This window comes from Topomyia yanbarensis, chromosome 2 (assembly GCF_030247195.1).
Source record: "Topomyia yanbarensis strain Yona2022 chromosome 2, ASM3024719v1, whole genome shotgun sequence".
Lineage (NCBI taxonomy): Eukaryota > Metazoa > Arthropoda > Insecta > Diptera > Culicidae > Topomyia > Topomyia yanbarensis.
This window is the reverse complement of record NC_080671.1, coordinates 408,659,690-408,680,093: the sequence shown is the minus strand read 5'-3', so window position 1 is coordinate 408,680,093 and position 20,404 is coordinate 408,659,690. Positions and strand designations below refer to the sequence as shown.

The window sequence follows — 20,404 nt, the reverse complement described above, 5'->3', positions numbered from 1 at the left end:
GTTTATGGGCTTGCTTCTTAGCGGTGCAGATAAGGCACTTATATGCCTTAGTGCACCCCCGCTCTTTATGTCCCTCCTCGCCGCAGCGACGACATAGCTTGCTCCTATCTATGCCTTTGCATTCGTATGCTTTGTGGCCGGATTCAAGGCACCGATAGCACCTATCCACTGAAGGCGGCTGGGGTATACTAATAGGGCATACCGACCAGCCGATCTTCAGCTTACCTTTCTCGGTTACCTTTTTGGCATCCGCGTTCAGTAGCCTGAGGTAGGCTACTTGGGTGCCAGAGGGTCCGTCTCTCAATCGCACAGAGGCCCGCTCGATTGTGACGTCGCAGTGCTCCTTGACGGCTGCGACGATGTCTTCTGCGGTCGTGAACTCGTCCAAGTGCTTGCACTGGAGAGTTGTTTCCGCACCTAGCGACCTGATTTGGGCGCCCTCACCAAGGACCTCTTGGGCCAAGGCCTTGTATACTGCACTTGATTGTGCGCCTCGCTTCAGCACCAGGAGCATCTCTCCCGTGTTGGTGCGTCTTACGCTACGCACATCCTGCCCAAGGGCCGAGAGGCTTTCGGCCGCCTTCATCGATTTAAGGACATCGGCGTATTTGTCCTTGTCGGTTTTTAACCACAAGGCTTCGCCTCTGTCCTTGGCCTTTCTCGCAGGCCGCGGTACCTCCGGTTTCGGTGCCGGCTTTTTCTTGGTGACCAGCGTCCAGGGGTTTGAGCCCCCCTGACCCGGTCGTGCCGGGTTGCTGGTACCATCGCTCTCCACAGCGAGGTCACTCTCGCCCTCGCTTACCTCACCCAGGCGGCGTTTGACCTTGACGGTTGCACGCCGAGTGGTGTCGGTTTTGGCACCCTCGCCTGGCGAACTCCTAGGGCGCTTCGCATTCGATGCCGTCTTGCGATTGCCCTTTCCTTTTCCCTTTGAGGGGAACTCGGTCGCCGCTCCGATCGACGTGGCTGCTCCGTAGAAGGTAAAGGCCACTGTCTGTGAACCTCTATCGACCTTCTCTCTTTCCTCCCTATTGGAGGCCACTGTCTGGGTTTCTCTGTCGGGCCTCTCCCGACATTCCACCCTCTCAACATAGGCCTGCTGTTCCTGTCTTGCGACACGAACAGCTTTCCGGAGCTCCAGGAGGCTCAACTTCAACTCCTTGGCTATATTCTGCTTTGCGCTAGCGAAGTCGATTATAGAATCGAGTTGCTTCGCTACTTTGCGCATCGCAGCTATTGGCCCCTCTGATGCATTGGTAGGGTTATTACCTACCGCTGCTGGGGGGTCACTGGTGCTTTCGGATGCAGCACTCATCGCTCCACTACTCTCCCCACGGGGGGGAGACCTCGCCAAACCACCTCTAGCGAAGGGGTTTGGCACCTCCGACTGTTTGTTATTTTTATTTTTGTTCTCCATGTAAGTACCCACGAGTAGCGCGAGAAATATATGTCCGCCACGCCAGAGCTCCGCATTAGCGTGGTAAGGGACGCTTACTGTGGGGGTTGCCCAGGTACCCCACAGGCTCCGTTAACGATCGAGCATCTTTTTCACCACCTCGATCACTCATCCCTCGGCACGGGTCGCTTCACGCCTTGGAATTGGGGTTATGCCCTACCTTGCTTTACGTGGTGATCTCGGCCCGGATCATCACAACCATCCTCCTTTACCAGGGCTTTGGACCTGTAGCTCTGGTTCTCAATAGTTCCATGTACGTATGTTATTACAGACATGCTACTATTGGGATCCGTCATTCGCTAGCGGAGTTGTGTATGTATGTGTGTATGTATGTATGTATGTATGTATGTAAAAAAAAACGTGAATTTAGCGTCCTACTAGTGCGAATTTTGGTGCTAGTTTAGATTTATCGACTAATAGGGCCAAAGTCTGGTGCTAGTTACTGATGAGGACAATTGGAAACGTAAAACTGCCAACTCTTTCGAAATGGCGGCAATCATCAATTTCTATCACCTACCCAGTAAAGCTCAGCCAGAAATGAGCCGGAAGTATTCAGGCTCCAGTGACACAAAGAATCGTCGCTGGAGTCAGAATACGAATTGGAACCAGCCAGCATTCTGGCTCATTTTCCAGCTGAACTTTAGTGGGCACTGACTGCTACTTTTCATATAACACCCATATTGATGATAGTTATCATTGTATTGTGATAACCGGAAGCCGCCATCTTGTTCTTCAAAATGGCATCAATCATCAATTTTCATCATCTACTGACTGCCACCTTCTATGACACGCATATTGATGATTATTATCACTGTTTTGTGATAACCGGAAGCCTCCATCTTGGTTTTAAAAATGACGCCAGTCATCATTTTCCATCATTTACTGACAGCTACCATTCATATTACACCCATAGATCTGTTCCTGGATTTTTACTAACAACCAGTGATTCATCTCCCCTACACGGTCTTTCCAAACATTCTTACTTGATGACACAAATTTGAAAACCGTTGATTCAACTAAATATTGATTATAAAATTTTTCCAAAAACTTGTTTATCCTAAACCTCCCTACGGACGGAACCAATCAGGGAAAGATAAGTTTTCCTCCACGAATTTTACGACACGTATAAGCAATACTCACACGCAGTTACCCACCAAAATATAGAACGAACAAAAAACCACCAGATCCCCGGCGATATAAAAATTAATCGCCGAAACTCTTGAGTTGCGAAGAACAGCTTGACGAAAGTATCCTATACATATCACGAAATAATTGATTGCCTACTTCACAGAATGACAGCCAGTGAATCGACCCGAGAGAAATCTGATCCCTCGGAGGAGTACCAACATCTTCCACTTGTCGAGCACGGCAACAGTGCACGAGTGAGTGAGCAAGTGTGCTAATATTATGACAAAGAAAAACGGATCCTTCGAATGCCGGCAGCGTATTGGTAGGAAAATTGTTCGTGTGACATTGCCGTAAAGTGAAGAAAAATAGAGGTACTATTTCCGCACACCGACTGACGTCTTACTAGTCCACCACCACCACCACCCCCTCAAACCAGTGGTGGTGCAAACGGCAATCAGCAGAAAGATGGAATTGAAGGTATGGGTCGAAGGCATACAGCGCATTGTTTGTGGAGTGACGGAAGTCACCACTTGCCAGGTAAGCTATTATCATTCGCCAGTGCTATTCCATTATTTTTCTCCTTTCCGACCTGTTTATGACGAAAAGGTCACGGGATCATTGTTTTCGCTTTCTGATATGTGCTCTTATTTCTTTCTTTCTTCTACGTTATCTCTCGCCGGGCTTCCTTCCTTCCGTGCGACATCCGCTGCCACCGGAACCGATGCGAAACTAGGACGTGGTTTTTGCCCTAGCACATGCCACTGGGAAAACCGGCCGATTCACACTAATCGAACGGTGGCGCAACAACGAACGGCTTCTGGCCCCGCACGAGAACCCCCTGAAAATCCTGATGAAGTGGGGCGAATACTCGAGTGATGTACAGTTTATACTGCAACGATCCGATCAGAAAAAGGATCCAAGTCAGCAGCAAAACAACAACATTAACAATAATACCAACAGTACTCCTGCCCCGCCAATAACACAGCAACCGTTGCAGCAACGTCACTCGCCCAATCAGCAGCACCCGCAGTCACAGCAGCAAATCCTTCGGCAGCAGCAGCAAAAGCTGCATCAGTTTAACAATAGCAACAACCTGGATGATGTGAAAAACAAGTTGGCGCAGAACAACCTGAAGAACAGTGCCGGCGGAAATGATCCCTACGGGAAGCTACCTGGCAGCCACCCGCAGACGGAATTGATCAGCAGTGCGCTACCTCTGGAACGGGGTAAGGAGACACGGAAAAGCCTCAACTCCGGGTGAGTCGTCATTATTATTTTTTGTAGCCCTATATGTTTCGATTTATAAATCTCAAGGCGGATGCTAAGAAGTCCTGCTCAGCAGTGAGTACGGAAATCGAACGAGTAAAGCATAAATGGGTAATCGGAATGGAATGGGTTCGGCTGTCTATAAGCTGACTATTTATTTCTCAATTTATTACGCTCTGTTACTTCATTCTTGTAACTTCGGTGAACTTTGTTCGCGTTTGAGCTTGTTTGATTAGAAATCAATAGGCTATTTCCGTTCCGTTTCACACACACCAACAGATTCTAGGCTCAATAATCAATAGCCCCTCCGAGAGTGTTCGGACGTGGTAATGAAAACTGATGATTCACCTTTTTCCCATATTTGATTGCATTGGCTCCAAAAAAAACGAAACATGATTGTCTACTTTTGGGTTTTGGCTTTCATGTGAGCAGTCAAGGATGCAGCAACAGTAGTTTCTCACGGAATTTTATGGATGTTTTCCTATGTTACACTCTTCAGTCGGAAATTGAACCACAAACACCAGGTTCCTGCGGGAGTCAGCTTTGATTCTATTATTAAAGCCCTCCCTGTCGGTTTGATGAGCGGGGGCTATACCAGGGGACTTGTTTGCTTAGGTACATTTTAATTGTTTATGTTGGGTCGTGCGCTGCCAGGGGGATTTGAATGAGATTTTTTTTGCTATCCTGGTCCATAACTGCTGAAGTTGGCAGGACTCCGACATCGTAAAGTAATAACGCTAGAGGTGGACATCAGAAATATGACGGTAGGGTAAACGTGACTAAGCGATGGCATGTGTGCATCACATCGGAGGAAATTAACAGCCAGTGAGAAGTATTTAGTTGAAGAGTTGGAGGGTTTGTAAATAGTATATCTCAGATAAACAATTATATACTACAGCGAAGACCCGTTTTTATCAGCCCCCTTAACTAATTTTTGGTTGACAAAATGGAAACAATAACAAAACATATTTGAATATTTCTTTTGAATAAACCGAAGTTGTAATAATGTTCTTCTTCAATCCAAAGACATAACCTTATAACCCTGTATGGTTGACAAAATTGGGTAAAAAACCGATAAAATCGGGGGCTGATAAAAACGAGTCTTCTATGTAATTCTGAAAAAAGCCAACGTCGATTCAATAAATTAAACAATTGGAAAATTAATTTGGAACTGACACACTGTTATGGTGTTTGATCCAACCAAATCAGTTCGCAAAGTTATAGTTTGTCTCTTTTTCCTTATATATTTTTTCCCAATAATGTAACGCCCTTTGGTTGATACTAGTATTTTGTTGAGAACTTCAACACTAATTGTGGATCAATCACAATTATATCTTATTCTAGTACCTCGAATAATCCAAGCCGAACTTTTACCCAGAACTGAAGTATGTTTGAAACTCCAGCAATCTTTCAATGAAAAGAGATGCCATTTAATAACGTTATTCAAATCTTGCTAGGCATTGGAATAAAATAATATTAAATTAGTAATGAAATTTGCGTTTCGACTTCGTCTCATCAGAATCCGACACTAACTTAGTGACAGGACTAAGCTAGCGCCGGATTGATGCTAGCTCCAAAAATGGAGACACCAATTGTGTTCCTGAGCAAACCTCCAGTCAAGCGTGATCTCCTGCAAGAAATTCAATTATGCTGATGAGAACTAGTGAAATCATTGTCACTAAGTTAGTGTCGGATTCTGATGAGACGAAGTCGAAACGCAAATTCCATAACTAATTTAGTTATATGTATTGCGCCCTTAACGCGCAAATATGGTTGTGGAAATATACTCTAATCTAGACTTCTAGACATCAAATCTAGTCTCTACCCGCATATTTGGTGACCATTCCTGTAAAATAACCGCAATGGTATTTGAACCTTAAAAAACCATTCCCTGAAGTTTCCTATTATCATTAACGAAACGATAAACCAACGCTACCGACAATCATATTGACTATTCCATTTATGGTCAGCGCCACTTGTACCATTTGCCGAATAGGTCGTTAAGTAACGTTACCATTCAAAAAAGCCGATTTTCTCGAAAATTTTTAGGGTATATTATAAGGGGAATGGTGATCTTATAATCCATTTTTGCGGTACTACATTATTATTGGATATAACAAGGTACATTAAACATTCTACCATAAACATTTCTTCACCATGCTGTGCGATTAGTATAATCTTACACTATACACAATTCATTTAATGATTTTTTTTACAATATGACAAATCGTTACACAAAACAAACATGGTACCATACCACAAATAGTTTCGATCATTTGGTGTATTGTGACCACAGATAACCATTTCTCGAATAGTACAGTTATAGTTTTCGAGTGACACTATACCATGGGCAAAATGTGATGAGTGTGTATAATAAACTACTTTATCGACACTATCAAATGCGGCAGATGTAAAAAGAACTTTATAAATGTTTTTTTCTGATTCACCCAAGAGCCTCTTCCCCCTCCTTCCTCATCAGTTCGAATAACGTTTTGCCTTTCTCATATAAAGAAAGGCTATGCAATCACTGTAAAAATCGACTTTTTAACCGAGGCCCGGAGGGCCGAGTGTCATACACCATTCGATTCAGTTCGTCGAGATCGGCAAATGTCTGTGTGTGTGTGTGTATGTGTGTGTGTGTCATTTAAACTCACACAATTTTCTCAGAGATGGCTGAACCGATTTTCGCAAACTTAGTTTCATCTGAAAGGTATAACGCTCCCATAAGCTGCTATTGAATTTTTAGTTGATCCGACTTCCGGTTCCGGAGTTACGGGTTGAAGAGTGCGGTCACACAGCAAATTCCCATACAAACTGGTATCACCATGATGTTCAAATGATGTAAAACATATTAAAATTGATGTAACATTACTCTAGTTTGCGGGTCTGGATCACTAATGATCAATCAAAGCAGCTTTGACCACATTGGCCACCTATGACGGTTCATGACGCCCTCGGGGAACCCGCCAAGTTCCTAAGCTAATATCACACCCATTCCCCAACGAATTCTCTACCGATTTTTACAAACTTGATTTCAAGGGGTGTTAGTAAGGATACACTGGAATTTCCCATATAAATCGGTACAATCGTAATACCTCAGAGGTTAAAAACTATTGAAATGGTCACCAAATTACTTCTAATCGCAGATCTAGATCACTGATTGCCAATCAAACATTCTTTGAATATATTGTCCACTATCGACGATTCCGGAAGTCCGGAATTCCGGGCATATTCCACAAATAAAGTCACATTGGTTCTTCGGTGATGACTGAACCGATTTTCTCAAACCAAGTCTCAAATGGAAGGCAAAATATGCAGCTGAGTATTGCATCAGAGCCCCTCCGCCCCCCCCCCCCGCCTTGCCCTTACATCTCCCTCCTTCATCACTACCGTCCCCTTGGACCCCCCTCACGCCCGCATTTCCTTCATCCACCCCGTATACCAAAATAAGATGAAGGATTTCTGACGCATCCTCCACTCCCACTCTACTAACCCCCATTCCCTCCACTTTTAAACCCATTCCACTAACATTTCACTAATATAATCACATGAAGATAACATTGAACTCATGCTGATTAAGCTAATTAAATACTATTATTTTGCCTTTCTCATATAGAAAGGTTACGCAATTGCTCCAAAAACCGACTTTCTAACCGAGGCCCGGAGGGCCGAGTCTCATATAACATTCGACTCAGTTCGCCGAGATCGCAAAATATCTGTGTATATGTATGTGTGTATGTGTGTATGTATGTATGTATGTATGTATGTATGTATGTATGTATGTATGTATGTATGTATGTATGTATGTATGTATGTGTGTGTATGTGTGTGAGTATGTGACCAAAAATGTCACTCATTTTTCTCAGAGATGGCTGAACCGATTTTGACAAACTTAGTCTCAAATGAAAGGTGCAACGTTCCCATAGGCTGCTATTGAATTTCTAATGGATCCGACTTCCGGTTCCGGAATTACAGGGTGATAAGTACGAACACGCAGAAAATGTCGATTTTAATAAATTCTGCAATGAATGTATAAAGGTGAATTTTTTTCCAAAATATGACCACAACTGCTTCGATTTGTAGTATTAGGTCACTAACATCCATTCAAAGTCTATTTGGCCACATTGGCCACCATCCTCAGTTCCGGAAGCCCCGGCGGAAGTATCTAAATTCAGAATAACATTCACATCGGTTTCTCGGAGATGGCTAGACAAATTCGACTAAACTTGGCCTCAAATGAAAGGTATTGCGTCCCCGTAAATGGCTATTTAATTTCATCCCGATCCGACTTCCGGTTCCGGAGTTACAGGTTGTGGCGTGCGATCACATAGCAAATTGTGATTCAAACCGATACTCCGATGAAAGCAAAAAAGGTAAAAATTTCGATAAAATGTCTCTCAAACAACTTAAATTTGCTGTTCTAGGTCACCGACGGCCAACCAAACTTTCGTTGACTACATTGACCACCATAGACGGTTCCGGAAGTGCCCGGGAAAAGCGGCCATCTTTCAAAATTTATGAACTCACATCAGTTTCCCTGAAATGGTTGGGCCGATTTTCACAAACTTAGTCCCAAATGATAGCTATAATATCCCCATAGATGTCTATAAAATTTCGTACGGATCGCTTATATGGTTCCGGAAATATAGACTAAACCTCATGAAATTTCAGAAATCGAATTCGTATTTTTGATGCCAAACATCTTTAAAATGCATGAAACGTTGAGATTTTATGTTATCTCGAAAAATTTTTTGCCTTTCTCATATAAAGAAAGGCTATGCAATCACTGTAAAAATCGACTTTTTAACCGAGGCCCGGAGGGCCGAGTGTCATACACCATTCGATTCAGTTCGTCGAGATCGGCAAATGTCTGTGTGTGTGTGTATGTGTGTGTGTGTGTGTGTGTGTGTGTATGTATGTGTGTCATTTAAACTCACACAATTTTCTCAGAGATGGCTGAACCGATTTTCGCAAACTTAGTTTCATCTGAAAGGTATAACGCTCCCATAAGCTGCTATTGAATTTTTAGTTGATCCGACTTCCGGTTCCGGAGTTACGGGTTGAAGAGTGCGGTTACACAGCAAATTCCCATATAAACTGGTACCACCATGATGTTCAAATGATGTAAAACATATTAAAATTGATGTAACATTACTCTAGTTTGCGGGTCTGGATCACTAATGATCAATCAAAGCAGCTTTGACCACATTGGCCACCTATGACGGTTCATGACGCCCCCGGGGAACCCGCCAAGTTCCTAAACTAATATCACACCCATTCCCCAACGAATTCTCTACCGATTTTTACAAACTTGATTTCAAATGAAAGATACAGTAATGCCATTGACTGCTGCTGAATTTCATTCGGTTCTGACTCTTGCTTCCGGAGTTACAGGGGTGTTAGTAAGGATACACTGGAATTTCCCATATAAATCGGTACAATCGTAATACCTCAGAGGCTAAAAACTATTGAAATGGTCACCAAATTACTTCTAATCGCAGATCTAGATCATTGATTGCCAATCAAACATTCTTTGAATATATTGTCCACTATCGACGATTCCGGAATTCCGGGCATATTCCACAATTAAAGTCACATCGGTTCATCGGTGATGACTAAACCGATTTTCTCAAACCAAGTCTCAAATGGAAGGCAAAATATGCAGTTGAGTATTGCGTCGCCGCCCCTCCCCCCGCCTTGCCCTTCCGCCACCATCCTTCATCACTCCCCTCCTCTTAGACCACCCTCACGCCCGCATTTCCTTCATCCACCCCGTATACCGAAATAAGATGAAGGATTTTTGACGCATCCTCCACTCCCACTCTACTAACCCCCCATTCCCTACATGTTCAAACCCATTCCACCAACCTTTCCAAATTATAATCACATGAAGATAACATTGAACTCATGCTTATTAAGCTAATTAAATATTATTCTTTTGCCTTTCTTATATAGAAAGGTTATGCAATTACTCCAAAAACCGACTTTCTAACCGAGGCCCGGAGGGCCGAGTCTCATATAACATTCGACTCAATTCGCCGAGATCGCAAAATATCTGTGTGTATGTATGTGTGTATGTATGTGTGTATGTATGTGTGTATGTATGTATGTATGTATGTATGTATGTATGTATGTATGTATGTATGTGTGTGTATGTGTGTATGTGCGGATTTGTTAACAAAATGTCCACATCGGTTTCTCGGAGATGGCTGGTTACAAAACAAAATTTGTTGATTTGTCCACATCGGTTTCTCGGAATTTTCTGAACCGATTTTGACAAACTTAATTTTAAATGAAAGGTCCATCACCTGCTGTTGAATTTTGTGTGGATCCGAGTTCTGGTTCCTGAATTACAGGGTGATACGTACGATCACGCAGCAAATCCCGATTCTAACGAATTCTGCGATGGATGTAAAAAGGTGAATTTTTTTCCAAAATGTACACAACTGTTGAATTTGTAGATCTAGGTCCCCAACAGTCATTCAAAGGCTCTTTGGTCACACTGGCCACCATCGACGGATCCTGAAGTATCCAAATTCAGAATAACGGTTATATTGGTTTCTCGAAAATGGCTAGACCGATTTGATCAACTTAGTCTCAAACGAAAGGTGTTGCGTCCCCGGAAACTGATATTAAATTCCATCTCCATCCGACTTCCGGCTCCGGAGTTACGGGTTGTGGAGTGCGATCACATAGAAAACTCCGATTCAAACCGATACCGCGATGAATGCAAAAAGGTGCTTTTATATATACTTACCAAGTGTAATAAGAATGAAAGACATTTCCATAATGTTATATTGTACGAACCAGCTATTGTATCATTGTTTGGAGAAATGAGAAAGGCACAATTGCACCTCTAGGTGGATTAAAACAGGTTTTTTTTATAAAAATTGACTTTTTGGGACTTTGCCGATTTCACACCTTTTTGCCTTTCTCAATAGAAAGGTATTACAATTGCTCTGAAAACCGACTTTTTAACGGAGGCCCGGAGGGCCGAGTGACATATACCATTCGATTCAGTTCGTCGAGTTCGGCAAATGTCTGTGTGTGTATGTATGTGTGTGTATGTATGTGTGTGTGTACGCGAACACAATCTCACTCACTTTTCTCAGAGATGGATGAACCGATTTTTACAAACTTAGTCTTAAATGAAAGGTGCAACGTTCCCATAGGCTGCTATTGAATTTCTAATGGATCCGACTTCCGGTTCCGGAATTACAGGGTGATGAGTACGATCACGCAGAAAATGTCGATTTTAAGAAATTCTGCAATGAATGTATAATGGTGAAAAATTTTCCAAAATGTGACCACAACTGCTTCGATTTGTAGTACTAGGTCATTAACAGCCATTCAAAGTCTCTTTGGTCACATTGGCCACCATCATCGGTTCCGAAAGCCCCGGCGGAAGTATCTAAATTCAGAATAACAGTCACATCGGTTTCTCGGAGATGGCTAGACCGATTCGGCTAAACTTGGTCTCAAATGAAAGTGTAGGTACACAGTTCGAAGGGTTTACGGGCTTCGTTCGGACGATATAGACTGTCGCGTTTGGTTGTCTTATCAGAACTAAAATATATTTACAATATATAGTATCGTGTGATGTGTAATCGATAATGTGTATGTGTTGGATTTTATTAGGGTTACCCTCATGTTCAGTATGGTGGCGTTTATGTCGGATACGCCACATCACTCCCCCCGTAGATTTACCAATACCGGCGGGGGATTCTCACTCTACGTCCTGAACGTGTTGTGTAGGCAGTCTGCTCTACTGTTGGCTCTGGCTGGTTTGTATCGAGGTGATGTTCGTCGGCTTGTGTGAAGGCAGCTTTCAAACGATCGATCGATATCACAGTGGACTTACCGTTTACATCCACTATGAAAACTTTTTTCCTTCGGCGAATCACCCGATATGGTCCATCATAGGGTTGTGTAAGGGGTGGTTTGATAGCTCCCACCTTCACAAAGACATGGCTGCATGTAGACAAGTGCTTTTGTACGAAGGCGTTCTGGTTGGAGTGGTTGGTGGTTTGCGTTGGTCGTAGTTTTGACATCGTTGCCTTCAGGTCGGTGACAAACTCTGGCGTTGGTTTTTTACAGCTGTCGGAGATGAAGAATTCACCTGGCAGTCTCAGTGATGTACCGTATGTAAGCTCAGCGGCTGTTGCTTGCAGATCCTCCTTCAGCGACGACCGGATCCCAAGAAGTACGATGGGAAGAATTTCGGTCCAACGAGAATGTTGATGGCACATGATCGATGATTTGAGCTGACGGTGTGTTCGCTCAATTTGACCGTTTGCCTGCGGGTGATAAGGCGTTGTACGTAAATGTGTAATTCCGAGCATCCTTGTTAGTGTGCGAAACAGTTCTGATTCGAACTGCCTACCACAATCAGTAGTCACATTTGTCGGGACACCGAACCGTGCGATCCAAACGTTGATAAAGGCACGAGCTACTGTGAGAGCTGTCATGTTCGGTAGTGGTACTATCTCAGGCCATCGTGTGAATTTATCGATGATCGTGAGACAATACATATTTTGTTCCGACGGTGGAAGGGGACCGATGAGATCCATATGGATGTGTGTGAAACGGGTATCTGGCACGATTATTCTGGATATCGGTGTTCTGTTGTGCCGTTGAATTTTTGTTTTTTGGCAAGGAATACAATGAGTGACGAACTGCTTGCAGTCACGGCGAAGCGAAGGCCAAATGAATCGATCCGAGACGATGCGAGTAGTAGCACGAATTCCAGGGTGCGATATACCATGCAGTTTGGCCAAAATTCTCCGTCGAAAATCCTTCGGCACGAACGGGCGGATGGCTTCCGTGGAGACGTCGCAGTGTATTGGTGTGGATGCTAATGCTGATTTCAGTAACTTCAGCTTTACCGATGTGTTGCTTGGTGGATTGAGTAAAAATTCCTTCAGCTCGGGATCAGATTTCTGGAGCTCAGCCATACGATCGTAATCGATCGCTTCCGTAGTGGTGATAGAGTCAATGCGACTTAGCATGTCGGCGACTTTATTTGCTTCGCCAGATACATGCCTAATGTCTGTGGTATACTCACTAATAAAGCTGAGTCGGCGTTGTTGTGTTGGGCTTGCCTTCTCAGGGCGCTGATGAAAAGCGGTGATAAGTGGCTTATGATCTGTGTAGACACACACTTCACGGGCTTGTATTGTGTCTCGAAAATGTTTGATGGCTTCATACATTGCAATCAGCTCTCTGTCGTAGGTGCTGGCTTTCCGTTGGCTCTCATTCAACTTGCGAGAAAAGAAAGCAAGGGGTTCAGGGCCATTTTTCGTGATCTGGTGTAAAACTGCCCCGATGGCTGTGCCCGAAGCGTCGACGTCCAGGGCTAGTTTTGCTTCTGAAGAAGGATGAGCAAGAAGGGTTGCATTTGCTAAATCCTGCTTGCATTGTTCGAATGCTGTGTTTGCTGCTTCGTCCCACACAAGGATGGTGGTGTCGTTGCGAGTATTTCCAGCGATCATTGCCTGCAGAATTTGCTGATTTACTGCTGCTCGTGGGATAAAGCGTCTATAAAAATTAATTGTACCGAGGAATCTTTTTAGCTGCTTGGCGATTGTTGGTCTCGGAAAATCCAGGATGGCTTGCACTTTGCTGGGTGTCGGCTTGATTCCCTCCGGCGTAATTAGATGGCCCAGAAACTCAACGGTAGGTTTGCCAATCTGGCATTTTGCTGCATTGATGACAAGTCCATTTTGTCTCAATCGCTCGAACACCGTACGAAGATGTTGCTTGTGTTGGTCCACGTTATCTGATGCTATGCACAGGTCGTCGATGTAGGGATAAACAAAATCAAGGTCACCTAATATGGCGTGTAGATGCCTTTGGAGAGTTTGACCTGCATTGCGCAATCCGAAGGTCATATATTTAAACTCAAAAAGCCCAAAAGGGGTTGTGATTGCTGTCTTCGGAATATCATCTGGCGCAACTGGGATTTGGTGGTATGCACGCTGTAAATCTATGCACGAAAATATTTGCTTACCGTGTAAGATGCTAGAAAAATCTTGAATGTATGGCACGGGGTACCGATCTGGAACAGTGATGGCATTCAGATTGCGGTAATCACCACATGGTCGCCACTTGCCATTTGATTTTTTAACTAAATGCAGCGGGCTGGCCCAGCTGCTTTTTGAGGGTTGACAAATCCCCTGTTCAATGAGGAACTGGAACTCAGCCTTTGCTTCCTTCAGTTTATCCAAAGGTAGCCGGCGCGGTCGGCAAAATACAGGTTGGCCGGTAGTGATGATCTGGTGCACGGTGCTTGCTGTTGTTGGTTTGTGCTTTATATTCAGGATAGTGATATCTTGATATTCTGCGAGAATCTCGGCGAAAGGTGAATTCGTGTCGAACGTGGTGATAGTTGGTTCCGATGATGCATTGATGTTTTCAATTTCCAATCGGGTAGTGTTATCGATCAACTTGTTTCTCCGTAGATCCACGAGTAGATCGTAGTGTTTTAGAAAATCCGCACCAATGATAGGCGATTTCACATCAGCGATGACGAAAACCCATACGAATGGTCTTCGTAGGCCAAGTTCTACGGTTAGACGTTTGGTGCCGTATGTCTGAATGGCGGTACCATTAGCGGCGAAAAGCTGGTGTGATGCAGTTGGGTTGAGACGTTCTCTTGCTGAGGGTGGTATGACAGATATATCTGCTCCGGTGTCGATGAGGTATCGATTTGACGTTTTCAGGTCGTGTATGTGAATTCGCTGGACGTTTGCTGATTTGCTCGGGATACTGCTGGTCTTCAGGTCGAGGATGGGTTCGCTGATAGATGCGGGTGGTTTATTGTTATTGGCGTCTTGCTCTAATCTTCTCTTGGTTGTGTGTAGACCTCGATATTCCCATCGAAAAAAATACATTTGATATTTGGATTTTCACCTTTATTCTTCTCGCACTTTCGAGCTTGCGCACCGTGACGATAGTGAAACCAGCAAATCCATCGACGTGGCGTCTTACTTCTTGCTGGTGTTCCATCGCGTCGACTGAATGAACGAGTGCGCGGACGGCTATTGTGTCGATCTCGTCCACGAAAATTTCCTGATAGTGCTTCATCCAGGCGGCGCGAAAGGGCTTCGATTTTCTGCTCGATTGACGATGTGGTTGGTGCTTCGAATGGCTGTACAGCAGAGATTTGCTCACGAGGCGCTTCTAAAATTTTGTCAGCTACTTTTGCTTGCTCGTCGAGTGTGGCCGTAGGCATGGCAGCGATTATGGATCGAGCTGTGTTGGGAAGGGCTCGCAGCCACAGATTCGAGAGCACATTGTCGGTGCAACCAGCTCCGCCCAAGCGGCGCATCTCAGATAGAAGGACGCTCGGCTTTTGGTCTCCCAGCGATATTCCTGATAGGAGGCTGGTCAAACGTAACGTTTCCGACGGTCGGAAATGTGCTATTACGGCAGATTTGAGGACATCATACCTATCGTTAGCGTTGGCTTCATTGCACCTTGCTATAACGGAATGTACGAATTTAGCGCGCGAGCCGAGAGCAACAATCACAGCATTAAACTTGAATTTATCGTTTTTAATAGAATTCACGCTAAATGCTGCTTCGAGACATATGAACCAGGTCTCAATGTCATCGGGATCAAAATCCGGGAAGTTAATTTTGGCGATAACCGTTGGTTCTTTGGCGTCATCATTTTCGGCTTTCACGATGCCGGACTGTTCGCCATTGTTACCTGTCGCCATTGCGATTTTACACGCGCGGTTCGCGTCGGAATTTCTCGATTTTTCTCCGTAAGTAACGAAACTTTCGCGTTCGCGGCTCGATATGTACGTCGATAAATTCACCGGTCGAATGACTTACGCGAAAATCACGTCGGGGTCACCAGTTGTAGGTACACAGTTCGAAGGGTTTACGGGCTTCGTTCGGACGATATAGACTGTCGCGTTTGGTTGTCTTATCAGAACTAAAATATATTTACAATATATAGTATCGTGTGATGTGTAATCGATAATGTGTATGTGTTGGATTTTATTAGGGTTACCCTCATGTTCAGTATGGTGGCGTTTATGTCGGATACGCCACAAAAGGTATTGCGTCCCCGTAAATGGCTATTTAATTTCATCCCTATCCGACTTCCGGTTTAGAAATTAAAGGCCTGGGCGTGCGATCACATAGCAAATTGTGATTCAAACCGATACTCCGATGAAAGCAAAAAAGGTAAAAATTTCGCTAAAATGTCTCTCAAACAACTTAAATTTGCTGTTCTCGGTCACCGACGGCCAACCAAACTTTCGTTGACTACATTGACCACCATAGATGGTTCCGGAAGTGCCCGGGAAAAGCGGCCACCTTTCAAAATTTACGAACTCACATCAGTTTCCCGGAAATGGTTTGGCCGATTTTCACAAACTTAGTCCCAAATGATAGCTATAATATCCCCACAGATGTCTATAAAATTTCGTACGGATCGCTTATATGGGTCCGGAAATATAGACTAAATCGTCCGGTCACATATGAAATTCCCATATAAGCCGGAACTCAATTTTTTTTTTCAAAGGGGGGACCCCATGAAATTTCAGAAATCGAATTCGTATTTTTGATGCCAAACATCTTAAAAATGCATGAAACGTCGAGATTTTATGTTATCTCGAAAAAATTTTTTTTTATAAAGATCGACTTTTTGGGACTGCCGATTTCGCACCTTTTTGCCTTTCTCATATAAAGAAAGGCTATGCAATCACTGTAAAAATGGACTTTTTAACCGAGGCCCGGAGGGCCGAGTATCATACACCATTCGATTCAGTTCGTCGAGATCGGCAAATGTCTGTGTGTGTGTATGTATGTGTGTGTGTGTGTATGTGTGTGTGTATGTGTGTGTGTCATTTAAACTCACACAATTTTCTCAGAGATGGCTGAACCGATTTTCGCAAACTTAGTTTCATCTGAAAGGTATAACGCTCCCATAAGCTGCTATTGAATTTTTAGTTGATCCGACTTCCGGTTCCGGAGTTACGGGTTGAAGAGTGCGGTCACACAGCAAATTCCCATACAAACTGGTATCACCATGATGTTCAAATGATGTAAAACATATTAAAATTGATGTAACATTACTCTAGTTTGCGGGTCTGGATCACTAATGATCAATCAAAGCAGCTTTGACCACATTGGCCACCTATGACGGTTCATGACGCCCTCGGGGAACCCGCCAAGTTCCTAAGCTAATATCACACCCATTCCACAACGAATTCTCTACCGATTTTTACGAACTTAATTTCAAATGAAAGATACAGTAATGCCATTGACTGCTGCTGAATTTCATTCGGTTCTGACTCTTGCTTCCGGAGTTACAGGGGTGTTAGTAAGGATACACTGGAATTTCCCATATAAATCGGTACAATCGTAATACCTCAGAGGCTAAAAACTATTGAAATGGTCACCAAATTACTTCTAATCGTAGATCTAGATCACTGATTGCCAATCAAACATTCTTTGAATATATTGTCCACTATCGACGATTCCGGAAGTCCGGAATTCCGGGCATATTCCACAATTAAAGTCACATCGGTTCATCGGTGATGACTGAACCGATTTTCTCAAACCAAGTCTCAAATGGAAGGCAAAATATGCAGTTGAGTATTGCGTAGCCGCCCCTTCCCCCCCCCCCCCCCTCCCCGCCTTGCCCTTACACCTCCCTCCTTCATCACTCCCCTCTTCTTGGATCACCCTCACGCCCAGATTTCCTTCATCCACCCCGTATACCGAAATAAGATGAAGGATTTCTGACGCATCCTCCACACCCACTCTACTAAACCCCCATTCCCTACACGTTCAAACGCATTCCACCAACCTTTGCAAATTATAATCACATGAAGATAACATTGAACTCATGCTTATTAAGCTAATTAAATATTATTCTTTTGCCTTTCTTATATAGAAAGGTTATGCAATTGCTCCAAAAACCGACTTTCTAACCGAGGCCCGGAGGGCCGAGTCTCATATAACATTCGACTCAGTTCGCCGAGATCGCAAAATATCTGTGTGTATGTATGTGTGTATGTATGTATGTGTGTATATGTATGTGTGTATGTATGTGTGTGTATGTGCGGATTTGTTAACAAAATGTCCACATCGGTTACTCGGAGATGGCTGAACCGATTTTTACAAACTAAGATTCAAATGAAAGGTATAATATTCCCATAGGTTGCTATTGAATTTCATTTTCAACCGACATCTTGTTCCGAATTACGAGTTGAAGAGTATGGTTACAAAACAAAATTTGTTGATTTTTCCAAATCAGTTTCTCGGAATTTTCTGAACCGATTTTGACAAACTTAATTTTAAATGAAAGGTCCATCAGCTGCTGTTGAATTTTGTGTGGATCCGAGTTCTGGTTCCTGAATTACAGGGTGATACGTACGATCACGCAGCAAATCCCGATTCTAACGAATTCTGCGATGAATGTAAAAAGGTGATTTTTTTTCCAAAATGTAAACACAACTGTTGAATTTGTAGATCTAGGTCCCCAACAGTCATTCAAAGTCTCGTTGGCCACCATCGACGGATCCGGAAGCATCCAAAGTCAGAATAACGGTTATATTGGTTTCTCGAAAATGGCTAGATTTGCTCAACTTAGTCTCAAATGAAAGGTGTTGCGTCCCCAGAAACTGATATTAAATTCCATCTCCATCCGACTTCCAGCACCGGAGTTACGGGTTGTGGAGGTCGATCACATAGAAAACTCCGATTCAAACCGATACCGCGATGAATGCAAAAAGGTGCTCTTATATATACTTACCAAGTGTAATAAGAATGAAAGACATTTCCATAAAGTTATATTGTACGAACCAGCTATTAAATCATAGTTTGGAGAAATGAGAAAGGCACAATTGCACCTCTAGGTGGATTAAAACAGGTTTTTTATTCTATCGATTTATGGTAATCTGTGATTTGATTGCATGCCGTCCTCCATGTTCGGTTGTTGACATCTTATGGTGGTGGTACTGCCGCTTTTACCAATTGAGCTATTTCTGTAATCTTGTGGAACGTATTTTGGTCTTCATAATAATCTAGCCACAATCGACTTTAGGAAGAGGGTAAATCGACATGTCATATACTAATAAACGGTTGATGATTACAAATGACCATGATTGTAAGAGCTGAATAATTACGGAGCATACCGTATATGATTGGAACTTCAATTCAAATTTTCCCTTAATTTTCCTTGAATTGGTTTAAGTGGAGGTTTGCGAGCCTTTCGGTGATGGTGAGCCGTGTGTTTGATACAATACATTCATATATAATATATAAACCGTTGAATCTGGTTGGTTAGGCAAATCGAGAATCTGGATGATGCATCCGTTATTAGAATTGACCGTCTCTCCTCGTCTTGACAGGTGTAGCAACTTCCGGCAGCTGTGTACTTACGTTGTTAAAAAGACTCGTGAAGTATACGAAAAATGTAATACATTTACATTGATCCACTTAAGAAAAAGGTATAAACTCGGGTATTAGAGGAAGATTTGAAATTCTTGAGTTGCTAGGACTGCAATACATGGTGTTAGCCCTTCTTTAGAAGTCGATCCTAAATTCGTGAAGCTCCTTCCTACTAACAGAACTTCTTAAACGGCAGTGTTACGATGTGATATATTTTGCCATATACGAAATTTGATTATGATTAGATTTTCCATTTTGCTGAATGTGCTTTTACAAAAATTGTTGCTATAGATGAAATGTGAATTAATCTAATCGATCTTCGCTGAGTATAACATTATTGACAGCCTTGTGGATTCATTTCACCTTTTACAGAAAGATATGAAGCTTTAGATTTTGTCCAAAAACGAAACCTGTATGCCAAAAATTAAATTTGGAATTTCTTTTATCCAACCTAAAGAATCTGATTTCCACTTGGTAAGAAATAATAATAAAGTTAATACTAGTTAATAGTTAAGCACTTTATTCGTGGATAAATTATTATTTTTTCCCAATGAATATGTGCAATAAACAAAGATTTGTTATTTCATTTTAACAACACATTCAATGCAATATAAAGGATTACTGTAAACTGTAACCAAATGATTCGACTTGAGGTGAACATTATGGTAATCTTGTAAGGAAATTGTAACGATACAGGTTTTTCTTTAAAGCAAACCTTACAGAACCATATGAAAACGACTAGCATAATTGTGACTTCAATTCAAATCGTTTCGATATATTTTTTAATAATCCTGCGGAAGCGCCTCAATTCTTTTCTAACTTACTATATTATATTGTAACCATTGCCTACATTGTAACAATAACTCGTATCTTCATTCTATATTTTCATATAATTTTACAGGAAAACGCATTTATCGTAATATCATAAATAGACCTTAACGTATGTGGTTACCATAGAACTTATAATTTTTGTATAATATGGAGGATTCCAGATAATGTTTTTATTTATGCGGGTAAGCCTGAATTCATCTAACGTCACAGTTGGATGTATCTTCGGCTATTTCGACGGTTAGTCAAGACCCATCCAGCGTCATGCGAATCAGTTTAATCTTTTTTCTTGGAAAGCCATGTTTAAGCATTA

At 42.8% G+C, this 20,404-nt stretch overlaps 1 protein-coding gene across 2 annotated transcripts in view; it reads left to right on the top strand.

Moving 5' to 3' along the window:
- The window catches only part of LOC131685048 (ras association domain-containing protein 8), a 231,983-nt gene that overhangs the window by 89,909 nt on the left and 121,670 nt on the right, over positions 1-20,404 (top strand). For both annotated transcript variants that reach the window (XM_058968437.1, XM_058968436.1), the window contains exons 2-3: positions 2,748-3,121; positions 3,318-3,841. In XM_058968437.1, coding sequence (XP_058824420.1) covers positions 3,050-3,121; positions 3,318-3,841 — 596 coding nt within the window. In that variant the 5' untranslated portion in view covers positions 2,748-3,049. The remainder of the gene's footprint in view (positions 1-2,747; positions 3,122-3,317; positions 3,842-20,404) is intronic.